The 25,004-nt window shown below is 36.3% G+C and overlaps 1 protein-coding gene across 2 annotated transcripts in view; it reads left to right on the top strand.

Annotated features, from left to right (window-relative positions):
* LOC126194744 (carotenoid isomerooxygenase) overlaps window positions 1-25,004 on the top strand; it is a 340,536-nt gene that overhangs the window by 301,190 nt on the left and 14,342 nt on the right. For both annotated transcript variants that reach the window (XM_049933010.1, XM_049933011.1), the window contains exons 7-9: window positions 2,764-2,975; window positions 9,483-9,659; window positions 18,612-18,932. In XM_049933010.1, the coding sequence (XP_049788967.1) occupies window positions 2,764-2,975; window positions 9,483-9,659; window positions 18,612-18,932 (710 nt within the window). The remainder of the gene's footprint in view (window positions 1-2,763; window positions 2,976-9,482; window positions 9,660-18,611; window positions 18,933-25,004) is intronic.

Below are 25,004 nucleotides of genomic sequence, written 5' to 3'. Positions count from 1 at the left end.
TGTTAAATAACCCAAAAGAGCTTCTAGATGATCTAAGAATAGATTATAATTTCCTGAAGGTGCTCGGTAAATAGTTATTATTATATAGGATCTGTTATGGAACTCTACTTCTGTTGCACATGCTTCTAGATGCTGCTCTAAACAGAATTTATTAATGTTAATGTTGTTGAATTTATGGCAGTTTTTGATAAATGTGGCAACTCCTCCTCCATCCATATCTACTCTGCAGAATTAGGAAGCTAGCTTAGATCCTGAAATGTCTAACATATCTATATCAGTGGTCACTTGATGTTCAGAGAGGCAGATTATGTCAATTTGGTTAGATGAATTCATTTCATCGATACAAGTGAGTAGTTCATCAACTTTATTTCTAAGTCCCGGAATGTTCTGGTGTAATAAAGATAACTGATACTGCATACTAATGGGATTGTAACTGCTTTGGCGAAGATGAACTGGCAGTTTCTGATTACTTTCTGTTAAACACTGTTTAAATGGAGGCTGTATGATAAAATCTGACTCCTGTTCATCTGTTTGGAAGAGTTCAAATGAGGCCGATCATGGTGTCTCAACACAGAGACAAATCCCACACTCGTATGCTTCGTTGCTGATGCTATCTTCACCAGGTCACTCTCTATGGAATATTCAGAGTCTTTGCCAATGCTATTTCCCGGACCACCTACTATAACCACGGCATCCTCCTTTGTGAAATCCTTGCATAAAGCACCTACATCCTCTGTTACCTGACCCAGATCTGCACTAGGCTTGAAAAAGTTTGTGACCTGGTACTCTGGACCTAGATTTTCCTGCAGTAGTTGGCCAACACCTCTACCATGGGAACTAACTAACAACAGAACTTTCTTTCTCTTTACAAATTTCCCTACCTTTTTCAAGTCCTTGAAAGCTTGTTGTGCCCTTTCTACAGCTTCAGCTACATGAGGCTCATCCGATTCTGACTGAGGCAACAGGTCAAATCTATTTTCAAGATTTATGACAAAGCTGTCTGATGCTCTCCTTTGCCTGTTCCCCCTATTACCTGTTGCCACTTCCCACCTCTGTTCACCCTTCTCCCTCTTTAACCTGTCCAGATCCTCCCTTGCCTTGTCTAGGTCAGCTTGAAGAGCTGCAATTTTCCCTTCCTGTTCCAGTATTTTCCTATCTCTACTACAGATCCTACAATACCACTGGTGAGCCTCATTTATGTCCCCATTTCCCACGCCACTACATTCGCCCCAATGAAAGAAACTACAGCACCCATCACACCATACCCCGGAACTGACGATCCTACGGCATGTCACACACTTCTCACTCATGATAAAAACAGAAATCGTATAAGCTGATTCAAGTAGTGACTAAAACGTAAACAAAGGACCCTAGAAACTATTCAGGCAGATATAAATAAATTGAAAGAGTACTGAATAAAAAAACTGGTGATTACATATGACTCACTGTTTACTTACGATACGAGCGCGTGAAATTAAGCCTAAAATCCGTTCTATAGGAGAAGGAAAATAAACTTCTTACCCCGTTTAATCTTCTTTAACACTTCACTAACACTTCCACTAATGTAACAACACTTACATTATATTTATACCAACTGGAAACGTTTATCTATAAGTTTAATTCACTGCTTACTTACGATTCGCGCACGTGAAATTAGGCCTAGGATTCGTGCTACAGGCACGAGAAGAAAAATACGCTTCTTACCCTGTTTAATCTTTTTATACTTCACTTACACTTACCAAACATGAGATAATACAGTACTGGCACTCAAAGAAAATTTACATCCCGAAAAGCTCAATATCAGGTTGGTGCCTACTTCATTGTGACGTGGACAGCTGCAGTTCACACATAAAAAAGACGAGCAGAGGAGCAACACCTGACGATAAATAGTTTGGACAAGAAGAGAATAGAAGCTTTCAAAATGTGGTGCTACAGAAGAATGCTGAAGATTAGATGGGTAGATCACATAGCTAAAGAGGAGGTATTGGTAGGGCAGATTCTGAGGCATCAAGGGATCACCAATTTAGTATTGGAGGGCAGTGTGGAGGGTCAGAATTGTAGAGGGAGACCAAGAGATGAATACACTAAACAGATTCAGAAGGATTTAGGTTGCAGTAGGTACTGGGAGATGAAGAACCTTGCACAGGATAGAGTAGCATGGAGGGCTGCTTCAAACCAATCTCTGGACTGAAGACCACAACAACAACAATGTAGAAAAGTAGCTTAACAGTTGTAGATTTTTGTACTATATATATTTTTTCTGTATTTGTATGCTTTTGTTTTATGTAACCAAACTGAACTTACTTCGTGGACATACCTTGTACATTATAAAAGAACGTATCATAGGTTATAATAAACATATTTCTCTTGATGCTGCTAGCAGGAGTTTGGATGTGGATAGATATTGGAATCCTTGTATCTATATAGTCATATAATTTGCAACAGCAGTTAATAATAAATATTGTAAGCAAGCTCTTGAAATTGCAGGGATTACCAATAACTGCTGTAAGCTTGTTAAAGTGTTAGATCAAAAATCTCTGCTAATCCTAGGCACAGAAATTATTATTGTGTCTTGAACTATAGTTGTACAAATCACTGTTCATCCTGAATTAATCTTTATTGTTAATAAGACATTTTGCAAAAAATGAATATACTGACATCCATTACATTCAACAAATGTCTTATTTATCTTCTATTTGTGTAGATAATGCTCTAGAAATAAAATACCTAACTGTAAATAATGACAAAAAAATTATATTTCAGAATGTGTGAACTCATTTGAACAGGCTACAATTGTTGGAACTATTCCTTCAAGATGGAGGTTACATCCGTCCTATATGCACTCATTTTCTGTGACTGATAACTATTTTGTCATCCTGGAACAACCATTATCACTTTCAGTGCCTTCATTTCTGAAGTGCCACTTCAAGAATGAAGCAATGATAGGAGCTCTTCAGTGGTATCCAGATGAAAAGGTGCAGTACATTTTTAAGTGTAGTCTGCAGATGTTTGTGAGAACAAGTGTGTCTTTCTATTGTGCCCAATAGTTCCAATATTAAAAGAAGTACATATGATGGCAGAAGAACAATAAAGTTATTTGAAATTTTTGTAGCAAGATCAGAAACAGATACAAAATATATGAGTGCTTTGGCGAGTCTCAATAGAAACTAGAAAGTCTGCTTAGCATAAAACTTTGGAGCTCAAACTCATTTTTCTTCCAGTAAATTTTCCATGAAAGTGTTGAGTGGTGTGACATTTGGTCTTTAACTTTTCACCATAATTTTTTTACTTTGTTTCTTGTTTTATAAAAAAATAATCTATAGTTTCATTGAGAGAAATCAATAGTATGGCCATAGGAACTGGGTTAATCTGCCTGTACACCATTCTTTTCATAGGTCACTCAAAGAGGATTTTCTTGATGTCCAGGAACCATTAAACTTTGTCTGCTTCCAAAACATTGTTCAGTGTAAAATTTGTGAACGTCTTTCGTAAAAGCTGTGGGTGTAGTTTATATAGCTTGACTATGCCTTGAACACCATTCTAGATTGCAATCTGTTGCCTCAAATGTCTCTTCTTGATTAATTATTGCCTTGCTACTTCATTCTGGTGATCTGGATCTGCTGTCCCACTACTGTGCTTGAACATCCAACTCTTCTGGACTTCTTTCCATCTAGCAGGGAAAGCTAAATGAAAGACGGCAACTTCTACTGCATGCTACAAAATGACTTCAAATGAACTCTTGTTTTGACTCTTCTATATTTTAAAGTTAATTACTTCCCATTAATATATATTACAGTACCTGAAATAGGCTTTATCAATGATAGTACACATCAGTCATTAAAAAATGTCTCACTTAAAGGTCATACAGACAGTCAATGGTCTATTGAAAGATAATTCAATTGTCTTGATGATATCAGGATTTTTGTTAGGCTGTGTATTCTGGGCAGCCCATGACACCTTCAGTTGGATGCACCAAAGTGTAAACACGCACACCCAACTAGTAGATGCTGCACATTCTCTGCCAACATACCTCGGCCCTCCCATAGCATCTGCACCAAAATAAGTAGCATGAATTATCTCTAATCCCACCTTACACACTATTCTATCTTCTTCCATTATAACAATCATCTTTTGCTGGAACAGTTCTTCATAGTGGACCAGGATACTTGCCAGAACATTCTGATATAATACAATTGACAACATTATGAACACATTTTTACAAATAATGTTCAATTGATACTTTTTTGTATCTTTTGCTACTGTGTGCAAAGGAAAATTCAATTTATCAAATTTTTAAAATAATAAATGGCTTGAAAGTTTGGCCCATTCTTACATTTAAGAGCACTTAAAATGTGACACAGGATTCCTAATATTAGAAAGAACCCATCATCTATCATGTGTGTTCCTATTAGCCAAGGATCTGAGTTTTTTTGCCCCATTCCTCCTACCAACCCTCCCAAGCCCTGTCATATTTTCTCCTTGAAGTAGAAAATTGTTGTTCAGTAGCTAGGAGTACTACATTCTGTCATGGGAAACTGCACCTCTTGAATGTAAATACTAACCAGCCCTCTGTCCTTTAGTTTCCTTGATATTGATCTTTATCTTGATAATTGCCATTTTCTTATTTCATTACACGTAAACCATTCCAGTGAACAATTGTATTGATTTTCATGTTATGTCTCTGGTGGGTCACTTAAATTTGTATACATAATAGCTTGATCGGCTAACTTCAATGCAAATTAATTCAGAAACAGCACAAGGTATCAAACTGTTTTTAAACAATTATTTCTGAGCGGGACCTACCCTGTGACACCCTTACAAGCCTTTCAGATGGTTTCTGACCATCCTGTATAGACAGACCCATACTGATCAAGAAATATATTGTCAGTCCTGTACTAACTACTCTCTCTGGTTTATCTGAACTAACTTTTTGACATGCTCATGAACTTCGTGTCATACTCATCAAATACTATACATCTCTTCAGTCTGTTTTCTTGCCCTGTGGTTCATATAACAGACTTTACTGTAAACATTCTACCACTATGTAGTTCAGCCCCATAACTTTAAGCCCTGTGCTATAAACAGGAGAGCATCAGTGAGATGAGCTGATGTTTAACCACTGCTCAGATTTTTGTGTCCATACGACAGGCACCATGCTGTCAGTGAGGATAATCAGACACTGACTGAAGGTCTGTACTGGTAACATAGACCATAGAGTGTGCTTTGCACTAAAATACCATCACTTCAGCGGCTGTTTCAGCATACAGATGTTTTTGGCCACCTTTCAAAGTCCTTCAGAACTCGAGCAATTGGAATTTGCCCTGAGGCACTGTATATGCTTACTTCTTAACACATGAATGGTATCAAGGTGTAGCTGATAATTCTTGTTGAAACATCCTATTTTATAGTTTATTTATGCCCCTAGCATATTTCAAATGCTTGCCCAACTAGTGAAAGTGGAGGGACTGTCTCATAAGATAGTTCCTTAAAAAGCCTAAGTCACATCCTGTCAGCTCCCTCCTCCATCCATCTGAGATAATGTTGTTCATCTGATTATCTAATTCAAATGAGAAATCAAACTAAAACTTCATTCATTTCTGCTAACATTTTTACATTTATTTATTTTCATTTGTGTCTGTTTCTTATGTTACAGTAGGCTTATTTTTAAAGCATTTTTTCTCATTGTTGTAGCCTGAATAGCAATTTACAATAGCAACATCCTTAAAAGGTAGTATTTAATGGCTAGTGTAATATATAAATCTTTCACAGCAAATAAGATTCTGTAAAAGAATATTTGAGAGTGATTCTTTTCGCTTATCAGCATGTGAACACTATAACTTAAGTGAATATTATATTTGAGTTATATCAATATGTTTTTAGTAAAATGACTCTTCTGTTTCTTAATTTATTTTGTGTAATTAAGCAGATATTAACCGAGTAGATTTATGGTCTCCATAATAGAGACCAGATGGTTATAATTAAAGCGCAGCATCTCACAGAGGTCCAGTGTGGGCTGTAATTATTGTATGGCAGCGAAACTTGGTATGTATGTTGATGTGTTAATGCAGCAACAATAAACACTGGGAAAAATTAGTTCCTATTTTGGCCACTATGTTCAAATCTGGCACAGTACAGAGTCTCATCAACATCTGAAGTGCTCATATTGAACAAATTGTGTCAGCAGCAGTTAATAATAAAATCAACATTTTTGCCTTTTTCACTTGTTTGACCTTTCCTTCCCACATGCAATTCCTAATCCATTTTCTATGGAAACATTTCTATTCATCCTTTTCGCATTCACAGAACCAGATTTTCACCTTGTGGCCAAAATTGGAACCAATTTTTTGCTGGCATAAATTGGTTCCACATTGATACATTAGAATACCTACCAGGTTTTGCTACCATATGGTAATTACTGCTCACACTGGACCTCTGTGAGTACCTGCACTTTAATTATAGCCTCCTGGTAGACCAGCATTGATATTTAACTTTACTCATTTTTTGGCAAGCATGAACTTATTTTTTACATACATCAAGTTTAATGCATTAGACAGTTTCTTGACAATATAAATAATAAATTCATCTTATATGGATGTATGCACAAGAATCCACAAGATAGAGAGGCATTATTCATAGTGTTTTGATGGAAGCCCATAGCAGTTCCCTTAAAGCTCTCTCACATGTGAAATCCAGACTTCTTGCACTGTTCATGGACATGGCTCGACAGTCTGTCAGAGAGAATAAATGTATTGGAGTCTCAACATAATGACATTTAAATATCTCTTGCAGTCACCTATTTTCAGCTTCTAGTGTATTATTCATTTTCTCTCATTTTCCCTAATGGTGTGATTATTTTCTTCCATTTGCCTTTCTGTATTTAAGTACAGGGCTTTCCATTACATTGATTTTTAGCTTTCACACTGAAAATAAGTCAATGTCAGTTATTTTCCAGAAATGTAATGAACACTTTCATCAGTTGCAGCATACATATTATCAGTTACCTGTGTTTAATTTAACATAACATAAAGTGTGTCAGTCATTCTTTTTGTGCCTCAGAAGGTGTCATCTGTCAATTTCTACCTTGCAAGAAAGGGAGTCTTGTGGCACTGTTGGAAGCAACCATCATTCTACTCTCTAACTTGGGCCACATTGCAGCTATAGCCATCCATAATTGTGAAGACATTGCCAGTGCAGGATTTTGAGCCTGAATTGACCTCTCAATAATGTCCCATAAATGTTTGATGGGATACACTTCAAGCAATCAGGGTAGCAAAATTATTCACTTGAATTGCCCAGAATGTTCAGATGAATTGAGAACAGTTGTGGCCCAGTGACATGCTGCTCTATCGTCCTTAAAAATTATATCATTGTTTGGGAATATGAAGTCCGTGAATGGCAATAAATAGCCTCCAAACGGCCAAACATTAGCATTTCCAGTCAATGATTACTTCAGTTGGATGAGAGAACCTAGTTCATTCCATGTAAACACAGCCCACACCATCATGGAGCCACCACCAGCTTACATAGTGAATTGTTGACAACTAGGGTCTATGGCTTCAAGGGGTCTGCACTATGCTGTAACCCTACCACCAAATCTTACCAATTGAAATCAGGACTAATCTGACCAGGCCATGATTTCCAGCTGTCTGTAGTCCAACCTTTGTGGTGACAAGCGCAGGAGGGGCACTGTAGGTGATGTGCTGTTATCAAAGGCTCTCACGTCATTTGTCTGCTGCCAAATTTCAACACACTGACATACTAGAGGCATATGTTGTACATCCCACATTGATTCCTGTGGTTATTTTGTGCAGTGTTGATTGTTAGCACTGACAACTCTATGCAAACGCCACTGCTGTTGGTCATTAAGTGAAGATGAAAGTCGGCCACTATGTTGTCTCTGGTGAGAGGTAATGCCAGACATTCAGTATTATCAGCACTCTCTTGACACTGTGGATCTCAGAATATTGAATTCTCTAATGATTTCTGAAATGGAATGTCCCATGCATCTTTCTCCACCTCCCACTGTGCATTCAAAGTCTGTTAATTCCTGTCGTGCAGCCATAATCACATTGGAAATCATTTCATCTGAGTACAAATGACAGCTATTCCACAACATTGCCCTTTTATACCTAGTGTACATGGTACTACCACATCCGTATATATGCAGATTGCTGTCCCATGACTTGTCGCACTGAGGTGTACACTCAATGAAGTGAAGTGCAACAAACAGTATTTCTTTGGACACAGTTGGATAACAAGTGAAAATGAAATCAATACCTGGATAAACTAATCAGGCATCTCAACTCAGTTATGTCTTTAGAAATGGCTCTCTTTATGCTGACCTAAAGGAAAAAATTATGGTTTATTTTGAATTTTTTACTTTCTGTTGTCTTATGGAATTATCTTCTAGGGTGGTGCACCTAAATCAAATAAAGTGTTTGTTCACCAGAAGTGATCAGTAAGAACATTGTGTAAGTTAGATAATAGTATGTCTTGCAGAAGCTGTTTTAAGGCTCTTGGAATTCTTGCTCTCACTTCCCAGTACATAGACTACTACATGATTTTTGTTACTGATAATAAAAATCAGTTTCAGCTGAACTGCATTTATAGTCACAATACAAGACACAAGAATAATTTTCATGTAGATTTTACCTCCTAGTCTACAGTTCAGAATGGTGATAAGATATTCACTAGGCTTTTGTTTGATATAAAGCAAGAAATTGGGAATTTCTACCAGTTCAAAATAAACATAAAAATATAACTCATTAGTCACTCTTTCTACAAATTATGTGAATATCTGGATTCAGGGATTGAAGAGTTCTCTTAGCTACATGGTGATTAACGATGTTTGTCATGGCACTGTGTAACAAGCAGTAACATACTATAAATAGGAATCACTATTTATGGATGTAAAAAATACTCTTTTTTTTAAGAAAAAAAGAAAGAAAGAAAAAGAAAAAAACATTGTAACCAAGCAAATATTAAGCTGCTAGTAACATATAAACATCAGCAGCTATATAGTAAAACTGAGGTAGCAGCAGTTTTCTTACTGAGTTACTGAATTAAATTCACGTTGCATAAGTGTGACAGCATTAAGCAGTATAGTGATGATTTGTTGTTAATATAGCATACCACTTAAGTTTCCATGATGTGTTTGTCTTAAATGTATACTAGCATCCCTGAAAGTTCTTCTTATTACTTAGAGATACAGAACACAACAAATGAATGAATATTCGTATCCAACATAAAAAGACATTTTAGTCACTTTGATATGCAAGTTGTGAAAAGTTTGTAACAGAAGGAAAATGATTAGGCTTTAACATTGATGGTGGGCTCATTAGAGAGGGCATTGTAAGAATATAATGTCTGGAATGCATCCATACAGTCTTATATCTATAAAATTTGTTGCATCTTATGGTGTTTACACTTTCTCTTTGTAATTCATGATGCAGCATCTCAACATTCACATTTCTTTGTTGCAGACTAACATATATCTTATGAACAGAAAAGACGGTACACTGGCACATACTTTTGTGGCTGAAACATTCTTCTACCTCCATACAATTAATGCTTATGAGTCTGATGACCATCTAGTCCTGGATGTTTGTTGTTACAAAGATGCAGAAGTTTTGAACTGTATGTACGTTGAAGCTATGGAGGTAAGAAATGTTTTTGTAAATTATTATTTTCAGGTCTTGTATTTCTTTGAATTGTTGTTATTGGCAGCACATGATTTAACAGAAATCTTGTGCAATAAATTTAAAATGTAAGTGAAATATGAATAATAAGAATATATGCAGCATTGAAGGATCATATACTTGGCAGCTGCTGAGGGAATGAGGCAAGTGCAACTGCAGCATGCCAATAAAAAAACTAACTTAATTACAATACTCTACACATCAGAAAAAAATGTAAGATACAAGAGAAAGAAAATTGCTGAAAAGAAGGAAACATTTTTGTAAACAACTCTGAATTGGGGAACATGTAAGGCATAAGAAATAAATTGGATGGAACATTGTACTAATGGTCAAGATGAACATTCCAGAACACTGATAATAATAAAAGCTGATGATAAGTACAATAATTTCCTCTACTCTGAATCTCCTCTAATCAAATTGCTCTATCTATCTTGTTACTCTGTTAGTTGTGAAGGAGGACATTGTCTGAAGGCTTAATGACAATTCTAATTTTGTTTATGTATCTGTCAACTGCTCAATGCTTTAAATATATGTTAAAGTATAACCTTTGCTCCTTCCACTCTACTCCAACAAGGACGTTCCACATTTTACTAATATAAATTGGTTACACAAAATATATATGATAATCATTAAAGTAAATACATGATATAAACCACAGCACAGTACATTATAAGGCAGTATAACCATTAAGAAATGTATCAGTAATATTAATGGGACAGATAAAAAATCTACTCACCAAGCAGTAGCAGGGGAACACACACATGTGAAAGTTAAGAAAATCAGCAAATTTTTGGAGCCAGTGACTCCTTTTGGCAGAAGGGTTGAAGGGGAAGAAATAAGGGTGAAGGAAAGGGACTGGTGAGGTTTAGGAAATTGGGAGAGTTTGGAAACATCACCCAGAACCCCAGGTCAGGGGGGACTTAGCAGACAGCATGAGAAGGTAGTTCAAAATATAAACATACACAGAATTTATAAGTGTATTTTATGAGGACAGGGCAGGTGGTTGACCGTGACCTATCTGAAGAAACCATGCTGGCGAGTCTCCCACTTTTGGGCAACTTTTCCAAACTGTCCCCATTTCATAAATTTTGCTAGTCCTTTTTCTTCACCCCTCTTCCTTCCCCTTCAACTCTTATCCCAGAGGGAGGAGGCACTGACTCCAAAAGCTTTCAAATTTCCTTAACCTTTGTGTGTGTGAGTGTATTCTCCTGCTGCTGGAAGGCTAGTAGTTTTTTTATCTACCCAGTTACATCACATTTTCAAAAATTGTTTATCCTCATTGATACAATATTTATGAAAAGGGTAGTTGCTACTCACCATGTAGCGGAGATGCCGAATAGCAGATAGGAACAACTAAAAGACTGGCAGAAAGTGAGCTTTTGGCTGACAAGGCCTTAGTTGAAAATATACAAAACAAACACTCACTCACTCACTCACTCACTCTCTCTCTCTCTCTCTCTCTCTCTCTCTCTCTCTCTCTCTCTCTCTCTCTCTCTCAAATGTACATCTGCAGGTTCCTTTAAGGAATATTGCTCCAATCATGGAAGTAACTCTCCATCTTTGAGAACCAGTTATTGGCTGTAAACATTGGTAAACACTACCATGGACACATTTAAGATGACTGCGCATTATTTCTTCAGTATTGTCACCAACACTAAAGCAGCAGGCAGTTGTTTCTTATGAAATATGTTGTTTACAAAGTACAAACTTCATGCACATTGCTCTTTCAAAGCCTCTTAACAGCTGAACTTTTTGTTTCTGACCATTGATTTCTAATCTCAAAATATTAAGTTTAGGATTCTGTGTCACTCGTATGATTTTGATCCCAAATGTATGGGAAAACCTGTACTAGGAACTTAGGTGTTCTTAAATCATGCACATGATTTTGATCCTAAAGGTTTGAGACAACCTGTGTTGGATGCTAAGGAATTCTTAAATGTTTTTGTTTTATGGTGTCTGAGACTTGACCACCTACTCTGCACAACAAATGGGCTTAAATGGCTTAGTACTGGACAGACTATTTAAATAAAAGCAAAGGTCATAGCATACAACCACCTGTGACACTCAGAATGATGGATGTGTTGGTATTAAAAGGCACTATTTGATTTCTGCTGCTCAGATTAGGTTTAATCAGACGCTTTGCAGCTTCAACAGTAAAACTTTGTGTAATATAATTCTATGGTTGTCAAAGTGAGTGGTTTCACTGAAGGTCTGAAGAATGGTATGCAAAGGCAGATGAAGATAATGTGGAGGAAAAGATATTTTTAACTGCTTTAAATCAAGTATGAGTCTTTATTGAGTTTCTGTGACCACTGTTTACAAATAAATGATTATGGATTGGAAGCTGCAGGGTATATGCTATTTGTTCTGATAGGACAGACATTAAGGAAATATGATAGTAGCTAAGTGGGCATGATCTGTCATCCTGTGGTAGAGATGTAACCACTGTTATTTTTAAACATGACAGAAAATGGACACTATTAAAAATACATTACACACAGTGGATGTGGTATTAAATTTCCTATTATTTATCACAAAATAAGAAAGACCAAAAATGTCTTCTGTATTTGAGCTGCTTAGTTTTACTTTTGATTTTCTAATATAATATATTTGAAGTTCTTAACATACACATGTAGAATTTATATTTTAGAATGCTGTTGGAAATAGTTAGTGTGTTTCAAATCATGACTTTTGTCATATTTATAATTTAAGTCTTATGCAATTTCATCTCAGTAATTAATTTTCCAACACTGTTGGACAAATACAGTAGGACCCTAATTGACTATGTTTTCTTTTATGAAGCTCAAAGCAAGAAAGTAACTCTTTACTGAGTAACAAATTCTCTCTCTGATCGTGATGCATAGTTATTTAGGATAAATAACAATTGCCTTACGGTAGGGGCACTCCTCAGTGGAAATCAGAATAATTAATAACCCCAGAACAAATGTTTTTAAGAACAGTTTACAGGAGCTGACATGCATGTAATTTATGATGAACCAAATACTAACATAAAATTTAATCTATTCCATGATAAATTCATATCGTTATTTGAACACAGTTTTCTGCATAAGCAAATCAGGAAGAACACTAAACAGCCATATAAAAACTGTGGATCACAAGAGGGATAAAAGTATCTTTTGAAAGGAAAAGGGTAATGTATCTTTTGGCAAGAACAAGTAAGAATCCCGCAGTAGCTGCACACTACAAAAACTACTCAAAATTACTAAGAAAGGTTATTAAAAAATCAAGGAACATGCACATAATTACAGAAATCAGTACTTTCAACAACAGACTTAAGGCTGTATAGAATGTAGTGGAATGAAAGAGAGGACAACCATCCATAGAGCACAACAATGTCACTATTGAACTGAATGGAAGTGATGAGTCACAGGTAGCAAATGCACTTAATAATCATTTCTCAAATGTACTAGAAAGCATAGGAACAAACAGTTCAAAAGCAAAATCACAGCAGTATGTTGACAATGTAACTTTCACTAATTCAATCATATGAACATATCACCAACTTCTCCTTCTGAAATTAAGAAAATTCTACATTCCCTCAAAAATAAAAGCTCATCTGAATTTTATGGTGTTTCCAGTAGAGTGCTAAAAATTTGTTCCCACGTAATAAGCACGGTCTTATCTGAATTATGTACTGCATCTCTACCATAACTCGAGGCTTTTTTCAGAGAGACTGAAATATGCCATTGTTAAACCCCTCTTTAAGAAAAGTGACAAGAGATATGTCAATAAATACCAACCTGTTTCACTACTGACATCATTTTCCAAAATTTTTGAGAAGGTGATGTGTTGTACAATAGTATCTCACCGTAGCAACAATAGGATCCTTAGAAAATCACAATTTGGGTTTCAGAAGTGTTACTCTACTGAGAATGCCATTTACACACTCACTCACCAAATTTTACAAGCATTAAATAATAAAATATCACCGGTTGGTATTTTCTGCGACCTCTCTAAGACATTTGGGTGTGTGAATCACAATATTCTCCTAGATAAATTGATGTTTTAAAAGATTGATGGTATAACCAACCAATGGATAAAGCTGTATCTAACCAAAAGAATGCAGAAAGTTGTATTTAGTAATTCAAGCAATGTAATCCAGAGACATAATTCTGTTTGGAAAGAAATGATGTATGGTATTACCCATGGTTCAATCTTAGGTCTACTACTGTTCCGCATATATAAAACGACCTTCTGTCTAGTATACAACAAGCAGAATTAGTTATTTTTGCAGATGACACTAGTATTGTAAAAGAAATCAGAGCTTGTTTGGAGGCATACAGATAGTAGTTTTTCCTTCACTACAGTGGTTCAAGGTTCAAGGTAGCCTCTTCCATGCACCATATGGTGGTTTGCAGAATATGTATGTAGACGTAAATATAGTTGTAGAGTAACATACTGCAAAACCACTACTAGTCATTCCCTTTCCTGTTCCACTTGTAAATGTTTTTGTTTTATGGTGTCTGAGACTTGACCACCTACTCTGCACAACAAATACAAACAGAACTAGAAGAAATAGTAAATAAAGTTCTTAAAAGTTCTTTTCTGTGAATGGTCTCACCATCAATTTTAAAAAGACACAACAAATTTGGAGATACACGTCTAATGGTACTACAGCAATGATCAGAATAACACACAGTGAGGAAATGATAAAGTGGGTGGAAACTTCAAAATTCTTGGAGATCCGTATTGATGATAATTTAAATTGGAAAAAATGCGTTTTGGGACTCCTGAAACAAGTCAGTTCAGCCACATTTACACTTAGAATCATTGCAAATCTTGGGGAGAAACAAATCAGTAAGCTGACATATGTTGCACATTTTTATTCAATAAGTTCATGTGGAATAATGTACTGGGGTAACTAATCTTTAAGAAATCAGGTCTTCATTGTGCAAAAACCTGCTGTAAGAATATTATGTGGTCCTCGCCCACCATTGTAGACACCTGTTTAAGGAGTTGGGCATTCTGACTACTGCTCCACAGTATATTTATTCCCTCATGAACTTCGTTGTAAGTAATCCACTACAGTGAATAGTATAGTGAATAGTGTTTTATTTGTCTCATAACATACAATTTCTAATCATATGATTAGTGTACAGGAGACACATCAAAAAAATGGATAACACAACTTTGGCCTAATTGGTACAAAGAATTTTAACATTAATATAGACTTTTATTTTTCTTTCCTCCCTTTTGTGAAGGACAGCTACATTTACACACAAGAGTATATGTAAATTTATCCTGCTCAAATGTTCAGTTCATCCTTCATGAACGTTCAAAAGGAATGATGAGGTACATAATTAAAATAGTAGGAGGAAAAATGACATTCATTACTCCACATTAAGGTTATCATTAGCACAAAAAGAAGGTGGTGGGTAGGAATTACTAACTCACATTTGTGTATTTTTTTTCTTTTTGTAAAAAAAAAGAGATGTTCAGACTATAACTGGGTGTATAAATTAATTTGTAAAATGACTTGTTCCACATTATTATGAACTATAGTAGATCATGTCTCAAGCATTAGCAAAATGGATACTGAATTCATTTCATTCAAGAAACATTTTTTTGAGTCCTTAAATCCATTAAATTCAGTGTTCACTAGGCTTCATGTAATTTTGCATTTATTGCAGGAGTTGCTAATATAATCATTTTTGCCTTACATCTAACTAATCTGATTTCTGGCCTGCATTTGCTTTCATGCTTCATAACTTTTGTATTTATTGTAATGAAATATAAACAAGATTGTAATCCTCTGTAGAGCAGGTGGGGCCACATATGCATTGGTTTTGGAGTAACTTTTACAATGGGCTGTATTTCTGCGTGCACACACACACACACACACACACACACACACACACACACACACACACACACACACACACACTATCTTTTGTTTCTGGTTGATGTAAACCCATATATTGACGATTTAAGTTGTGATACACAGGTATCTCTCTGTTCATTTGTGATTGAAAATGACAGTATGTTCAGGTGTCGAAAACATAACCAGGCTGCATTCCCATAAATTACTCGTACATTCGATACACTGCAAGAAACTTAAGATTTACACATTTTCTATGGAGCAATCAGCAACACAAAAGACACCGTACTGTAGTTCTGAGCTCCCACTAAATTAATTTATGTACCTCCTTGCTTTTTGTTTATAGAAACTTTCAGTTGTATGAAGCCCCATGGTACAGAAAAGTCTAAGAGGTCTTCACTTAGAAAATTTCCATTCATATACAACATAACTTTTACATCTTTCTGTACAGGATACTCAGTTCATCAGTTTTATTTCTTAGGGATATGATATTTATTATCAAAAATAATAGCAAATTGTCATTCCATAAAGTGGATATGAACTATTGTGCAATGATATATTCCCTTTTGTAACATTCTCTCAAATGGAGCTGCTTTATTCACATGGGCTGCTAAATTCTTAGCAGTACTGGGGCCAGCACTAGTAATGAAAATGTTTCCCCGGTGCTAATCATGAAATATATTTGCTTCTTTTCATTAAATTTCTTGCCCTATTGCACACATATATTGGAGCACTTATGGTATTGGACACATGCTGGCTACTTGAATGTGGAATCATCTTATTTGTCTGTGAATGTTTTTGCTGAATATGTTGTACTTTCAGTTTGATTTATCAATGAATTCTCACTTCAGTGAGTGTTTCACATTAAAACAGAAAGCTCAATTGGTCTCATATTCAAGTTTTTAGAATATTTAAATCTTGTAAAAATATATATATATATATATATATATATATATATATATATCTCTGGCATTCATAGTAAGGTACCTAAGGTCACATTTAAAAAACTCATTCATGCAGGTGGATAATACAAATGTACTATCATTTGACTGTCACAGACTCCTGTATGGAGGACATGGAAATAAACATCCCTAACATTGAGAAGCAACTGGAAGAATTGAAAACAGATATTTCACCATGTGCAGATGGAATACCAGTTTCGTTTTACAGAGAGTATTCTTCAGCACTATGCCCCTACTTAGCTTGCATTTATTACAAATCTCTCATCTAGCACAAAGTCTCAAACAACCAGAAAAAAATGCAGGTGCATCCTGCATATAAGAAGGGAAAAAGAACAGACCCAAAAAACTTACATACCACACCCTTAACATTGGTTTGCTGCAGAATTCTTGAGCATATTCTAAGTTCAAATAAAATAAATTTTCTTGATGCAGAAAAGCTTTTGACCACAAATCAGTATGGATCTAGAAAGCATCGTCTTCTGTCCTCACATGATATTCTGCAAACTATGGATGTATTCCATATTCCTAAATTTCCAGAAAGTGTTTGACACAGTGCTCTATTACAGACTGTTAACAAAAGTCTGAGCATACAGAATAGGTTCCTAGATATGTGAATGGCTCAAAGGCTTCTCAACCCAATATGTTGTCCTAAATCATGAGAGAAGGATACTGGCAAGAATACCCCAGGGATGTCTAATAGGAGTGAGCAGCAATCTGCGACTGTTCATTGACAGTGCTGTAGTGTATGGGAAAGTGTCAGTATTGTGTGGTAGTAGGAGAATACAGGATGTCTTAGGTAAAATTTCTATTTCGTTTGATGAATGACAGCCAGCTTTAAATGCAGAAAGATGTAAGTTGATGTGGATGACTATGAAAAGGAGTCCTCTAATGTTTGAATACAGTAATTGTGATTAAATATCTATGCTTAGCAATGCAAAGCAATATGAAATGGAACAAGCACCTAAGGTTGGTGGTAGGGAAGGCAAATGATTAATTTTGGTTTATTGGGAGAATTTTGGGAAAATGTAGCTTACCTATAACAACCTATAAAGGAGATTGCATATAGAACACTAGTGTGACACATTATTGAGTGCTACTTGAGCATTTGGGATTCCCAGCAGATCAGATCAAAGGAAGACATTAATGCAATTCAATTCAGAAGAGTGCTGCTATATTTGTTACTGGCAGGTTTGATCAGCAAATGAGTATTACGGATATGCTTCATGAACTCAATTGGGGAATTCCTGGAGGGAAGGCGATATGACATTCTTTACATGAAATATTATTGAGAAAACTTAGATAACTGACATTTGTGGCTGTCTATAGAATGATTCTACTGCTGCCAATGTACATTTTGCATAAGGATGGAGAAGACAAGATAAAAGAAATCAGAGCTTGTTTGGAGGCATACAGATAGTAGTTTTTCCTTCCCTACATTTGCAAGTGGAACAGGAAAGGGAATGACTAGTAGTGGTTCAAGGTAGCCCCTTCCATGCACCATATGGTGGTTTGCAGAATATGTATGTAGACGTAAATATAGTTGTAGAGTAACATGCTGCAAATAGTACAACATAAACATCCCACATCCGGCCATCCTGATTTAGGTTTTCCGTGATTTCCCTAAATTGTTCCAGGCAAATGCCAGGATGGTTCCTTTGAAGGGGCATGGCTGACTCCCTTGCCCGTCCTTCGTTAATCCGATGAGACTGATGACCTCGCTGTCTGGTCTCCTACCCCAAACAGCCACCCAAACCATAACAGCAACATATTATTTTTTTTGTAATAATACTGAATGAAAGCAAGTGGTATTTTTCCTATTAACAAAATGTCTTTATGATGCTCCTGAACAGAAATTAAATTTAAAAATATTAGTTTTAAATGACATAATTTTTTGTTAGCTTAAATACAAACATTCAGTAGGATAATATTATTGAGTATTATAAGATAAGCATAATAAATGCAAATATGTGTTGGTAGAAAATTTATTAATATTTTAGTCTAAATTTGGCACTAAAAACTGTTGGCAGTAGCCTTATGTTTCTACATCTGAATTCAAACTAACAGTGTCATAGATAATAACAATATCTAATGCATTGTTTCCTTCTTTTCTAGAACTGTCACGATAATCCAAATTATGCACAAATGTTCAGAAGCCGTCCTCTAAGATTTGTTCTTCCTTTGGGAAGTACAGAAAAATGTGATAACGAAATTCAAGACATAAATGACAACAAGAATGAAGAAAACTTAGTGAAACTCAAAGGCAGCAGAGCATTTGCTTTCAAATTACCATGTGGAAACATATTAGTGAAACCAGAACTTCTGTGCAATCTTGGATGTGAGACACCTCAAATCAATATTGCTGACTGTTTGGGAAAGCCCTACAGATATTTCTATGCAATATCAGCTGATGTTGACATAGAAAATCCAGGCTGTGTAAGTTATTTTAAATTGCAAATAAAATTAATGTTCTTTCTTTTTTCTGATGGAGGTATAAAAGAATCTCTTAACAAAACAGGGAGACGTATTAGTAAAAGTAAATTTTTCAACAGTTGTAATTATTGGTAAGAGAGTGTTTAGTGATAGATCATGTATCAACATTGTCAGCCATTTTGCATTGGAACAATGGTTAACAGCAGAAAAACTAGAACATTATCTTGGTATTTGGGATAAGTAACAACTGCAGTAATATGTTGCTTTCCATAAAGGGGGTGATTTTCTTTACATACTATGATAATTTTAGTTTTGTGCCATTAAGTTTATCTATTAATTGAAACATTCTGTTCAGGACCAGGTCAAAAAGATTATCTTTACTAATTTGTGTGTGAAAAAGTGTTCCCACATGAAGAAAATATCTTTGGTAGCAACATTGCATTGCATACTGTGGGGATTAATGCAAAGATGTCGAGGAAACATACTTGACACTGAAGTCTACATTCTAAACTCCATATTGTCTTTTATTAATCTATACCTTTACTTGTTCCCCATCCATGACAGTTCTCCTTCATCATAGGGTCTATAGAACTTCATAATTACTGAATGAATATTGTTTTCTATATGCTGATTTTGTAGATATGGCATCATTTGCGCCTATATGTGTATCATGGTAATAATTTATGTGGGTCACATTGCTTTCCATTATATGCACTCCTCTGGCAAGCAAACACTATGACAGTTATTCCTGATTGTGACAGCATTATTCAGTGAGTGCATCAAATTATAGTATTAGTGAGTCATAGCATGGCCCTTCATGTGCACTAGTCACACTTGGTAGCAAACATGACAATAAAAGGTGACAGGTTTGCAGAATTTTTAAGTGATGATAATTAGGGCACAGTTGTATTATAGTGACTGATTATTGTTGAATAAAATTTTTGTGAGAAAACAAATGGAGGGGATCTAGGCAGCAGTTTGAGACATATCAATGAAAGAAGAAACACCATAATACCAGTAATAGCAACCTCACAGGAACACATTTATGTAACTGCTGCTAAGCTCTAAGACTGAACCCATATCCCTAAATCATGTAATACTACTTAGCAGCCAAATTTTCCATGCATATAACTGCTTCAAAGGACAGTCTTTCTAATGGTGGTAAGATATACCTTCACATTTTTGTCATGCATAGTGAAGATCAGAACTAGACATACGTGACATTCAATATCAAATTATTTAGCATGACAAAAACAATGATACCTTGTTTGTGTAGGTCCCTGAGAGCATGGTTTGAGCCACTTTATGTGTCTTCTTCCACATTAAGTAGTCTTGTTTCTCTCATGCTGGGGTAGTATGCTTCAGCACTATTGGTGGCACTATGTTGCTTAGTGCCATTTACATTTTTTTTTTTTTTTTTTTTTTTTTTTTTTTTTTTTTTTTTTTTTTTTTTTTTTTCATCAGTCTACTGACTGGTTTGATGCGGCCCGCCACGAATTCCTTTCCTGTGCTAACCTCTTCATCTCAGAGATGCACTTGCAACCTACGTCCTCAATTATTTGCTTGACATATTCCAATCTCTGTCTTCCTCTACAGTTTTTGCCCTCTACAGCTCCCTCTAGTACCATGGAAGTCATTCCCTCATGTCTTAGCAGATGTCCTATCATCCTGTCCCTTATCCTTATCAGTGTTTTCCACATATTCCTTTCCTCTCCGATTCTGTGTAGAACCTCCTCATTCCTTACCTTATCAGTCCACCTAATTTTCAGCATTCGTCTATAGCACCACATCTCAAATGCTTCGATTCTCTTCTGTTCCAGTTTTCCCACAGTCCATGTTTCACTACCATACAATGCTGTACTCCAGACATACATCCTCAGAAATTTCTTCCTCAAATTAAGGCCGGTATTTGATATTAGTAGACTTCTCTTGGCCAGAAATGCCTTTTTTGCCATAGCGAGTCTGCTTTTGATGTCCTCCTTGCTCCGTCCGTCATTGGTTATTTTACTGCCTAGGTAGCAGAATTCCTTAACTTCATTGACTTCGTGACCATCAATCCTGATAAGTTTCTCGCTGTTCTCATTTCTACTACTTCTCATTAAGTTCGCCTTTTTCTGATTTACTCTCAAACCATACTGTGTACTCATTCGACTGTTCTTTCAGTTCAGCAGATCATGTAATTCTTCTTCACTTTTACTCAGGATAGCAATGTCATCAGTGAATCGTATCATTGATATCCTTTCACCTTGTATTTTAATTCCATTCTTGAACCTTTATTTTATTTCCATTATGGCTTCCTCGATGTACAGATTAAAGAGTAGGGGCGAAAGGCTACAGCCTTGTCTTCCACTCTTATTATTCCCTCTTCGTTGTTGTACATATTGTATATGACCCATCTCTCCCTATAGCTTACCCCTACTTTTTTTAGAATCTCGAACAGCTTGCACCATTTTATATTGTTGAACGCTTTTTCCAGGTCAACAAATTCTATGAAAGTGTCTTGATTTCTCTTTAGCCTTGCTTCCATTATTAGCCGTAACGTCAGAATTGCCTCTCTCGTCCCTTTACTTTTCCTAAAGCCAAACTGATCGTCACCTAGCGCATTCTCAATTTTCTTTTCCATTCTTCTGTATATTATTCTTGTAAGCAGCTTCGATGCATGAGCTGTTAAGCTGATTGTGCGATAATTTTCGCACTTATCAGCTCTTGCCGTCTTCGGAATTGTGTGGATGATGCTTTTCTGAAAGTCAGATGGTATGTCGCCAGACTCATATATTCTACACACCAACGTGAATAGTCGTTTTGTTGCCACTTCCCCCAATTATTTTAGAAATTCTGATGGAATGTTATCTATCCCTTCTGCCTTATTTGACCGTAAGTCCTCCAAAGCTCTTTTAAATTCCGATTCTAATACTGGATCCCCTATCTCTTCTAAATAGACTCCTGTTTCTTCTTCTATCACATCAGACAAATCTTCACCCTCATAGAGGCTTTCAATGTATTCTTTCCACCTATCTGCTCTCTCCTCTGCATTTAACAGTGGAATTCCCGTTGCACTCCTAATGTTACCACCGTAGCTTTTAATGTCACCAAAGGTTGTTTTGACTTTCCTGTATGCTGAGTCTGTCCTTCCGACAATCATATCTTTTTCGATGTCTTCACATTTTTCCTGCAGCCATTTCGTCTTAGCTTCCCTGCACTTCCTATTTATTTCATTCCTCAGCGACTTGTATTTCTGTATTCCTGATTTTCCCAGAACATGTTTGTACTTCCTCCTTTCATCAATCAACTGAAGTATTTCTTCTGTTACCCATGGTTTCTTCACAGCTACCTTCTTTGTACCTATGTTTTCCTTCACAATTTTTGTGATGGCCCTTTTTAGAGATGTCCATTCCTCTTCAACTGTACTGCCTACTGCGCTATTCCTTATTGCTGTATCTATAGCGTTAGAGAACTTCAAACATATCTCGTCATTCCTTAGTACTTCCGTATCCCACTTCTTTGCGTATTGATTCTTCCTGACTAATGTCTTGAACTTCAGCCTACTCTTCATCACTACTATATTGTGATCTGAGTCTATATCTGCTCCTGGGTATGCCTTACAATCCAGTATCTGATTTTGGAATCTCTGTCTGACCATGATGTAATCTAATTGAAATCTTCCCGTATCTCCCGGCCTTTTCCAAGTATACCTCCTCGTCTTGTGATTCTTGAACAGGGTATTCGCTATTACTAGCTGAAACTTGTTACAGAACTCAATTAGTCTTTCTCCTCTTTCATTCCTTGTCCCAAGCCCATATTCTCCTGTAACCTTTTGTTCTACTCCTTCCCCTACAACTGCATTCTAGTCGCCCATGACTATTAGATTTTCGTCCCCCTTTACATACTGCATTACCCTTTCAATATCCTCATACACTTTCTCTATCTGTTCATCTTCAGCTTGCGACGTCGGCATGTATACCTGAACTATCGTTGTCGGTGTTGGTCTGCTGTCGATTCTGATTAGAACAACCCGGTCACTGAACTGTTCACAGTAACACACCCTCTGCCCTACCTTCCTATTCATAACGAATCCTACACCTGTTATACCATTTTCTGCTGCTGTTGATATTACCTGATACTTACCTGACCACAAATCCTTGTCTTCCTTCCACTTCACTTCACTGACCCCTACTATATCTAGATTGAGCCTTTGCATTTCCCTTTTCAGATTTTCTAGTTTCCCTATCACGTTCAAGCTTCTGACATTCCACGCCCCGACTCGTAGAACGTTACCCTTTCATTGATTATTCAATCTTTTTCTCATGGTAACCTCCTCCTTGGCAGTCCCCTCCCGGAGATCCGAACGGGGGACTATTCCGAAATCTTTTGCCAATGGAGAGATCATCATGATACTTCTTCAGTTACAGGCCACATGTCCTGTGGATACACGTTACGTGTCTTTAATGCAGTGGTTTCCTTTGCCTTCTGCATCCTCATGTCGTTGATCATTGCTGATTCTTCAGCCTTTAGGGGCAATTTCCCACCCCTAGAACAAGAGAGTGCCCTGAACCTCTATCCGCTCCTCTGCCCTCTTTGACAAGGCCGTTGGCAGAATGAGGCTGACTTCTTATGCCAGAAGTCTTCAGCCGCCAATGCTGATTATTTATCAAAATTTAGGCAGTGGCGGGGATTGAACCCGGGACCGAAGACATTTTTGATTATGAATCAAAGCCGCTACCCCTAGACCACAGGTACTTATTTACATTTATGCTACCTAAATTTAAACAAGTATATTAGAAAAAAAGGTATTATGTTAAAGAAAGCATTCACCTTCTCTGTTCTACTATCCAATCATTATTTATCATTATTAGGAGCTTAGTATTTATTGGATTACAATATCATTTTTCAAAGGAAGTATTTTCTTACATCTGTAAATATTGAGTCTTATTTACTGTGCATTACTACTTGGCAGCTAACAAAATTTTTCAATTACTCAATTTAGAAATGACTAATGAGGCATGGTTTTAATATTGTTTGGAATTGGCAGGGATTACCAATTGCTTATGTTAGATGGAAGCTTGTTGCAGACCTTCCCACTAGAGTACAAAATTCCATTCTGATTCATGGATAAGGAGGAAAATTATTTGTTGTTATTCCTTGGATCTTTATACCATCAAAGTTTTTAATCTACATTCCATTTACCCTTCACCAAAGGACTTCAAAGAGTAGTTGAATAGATTAGATTAGATTAATACTTGTTCCATAGATCATGAATACGACACTTCGTAATGATGTGGAACATGTCAGGTAAATATTAAGCACCGAACGAGGATTGAACTCAGAACCTTTCACTTAGCAGCCATTCACTTTAACCATTACACTAACACAGGACCTTCAAAAGAGATTATAAAATGAAAATCGACAATGAGGGTAATGGAATGTAGAACAAATTAAATCAGGTGATGCTGATAGAATTAGATTGGGAAATGATACACTGAAAGTGTAGGTGAGTTTAGCTACATGAGTAGCAAAATAACTCATGAGGGCTGAAGCAGAGAGGATATAAAATGCTGACTGGGTAAAGCAAAAAATCATTTTTCAAAAACAGGAAATTGTTAACATCTAATATAAATTTACAAGGGCATGCTGAAAAGTAATACCTTTGAATATTTTATTTGAAAATTCTTAGTTTTTCAAATAATATGAATTTTATTAATATTCTAAATCTTTGCTCTTCATGTTCAGATACTTATTTGTCAACATAGTTACCCTGGTGACAAATATCTTTCTCCCAACAAGAGACTAGTTTGTTGATACCATTATTGTAGAATGTTTCACTTGGTTGACAGAGCCACATCCTCATTTCTGCTTGTACTGCTTCATCACTACCAAAGTGAAGTCCTTAAGGGTGTTTGGAAACATGTGAAAATTGGGTGGGTCATGTTAGGACTGTATAGAGGATGTTCAATGACAGTGAACCCAAGGCATTGGGTTGTTGTAGATGTCGCAGCACTCTTGTGTGGTCTGGCACTGTTACACTGAATAAGAGGATTCTCCATGTGTGAATGATTTTTTCTGTTGTTGGAAACCTGA

Source organism: Schistocerca nitens, chromosome 7 (genome assembly GCF_023898315.1).
Source record: "Schistocerca nitens isolate TAMUIC-IGC-003100 chromosome 7, iqSchNite1.1, whole genome shotgun sequence".
NCBI lineage: Eukaryota > Metazoa > Arthropoda > Insecta > Orthoptera > Acrididae > Schistocerca > Schistocerca nitens.
The sequence above is the reverse complement of the archived record's forward strand: the minus strand, read 5'-3'. Positions and strand labels throughout refer to the sequence as shown.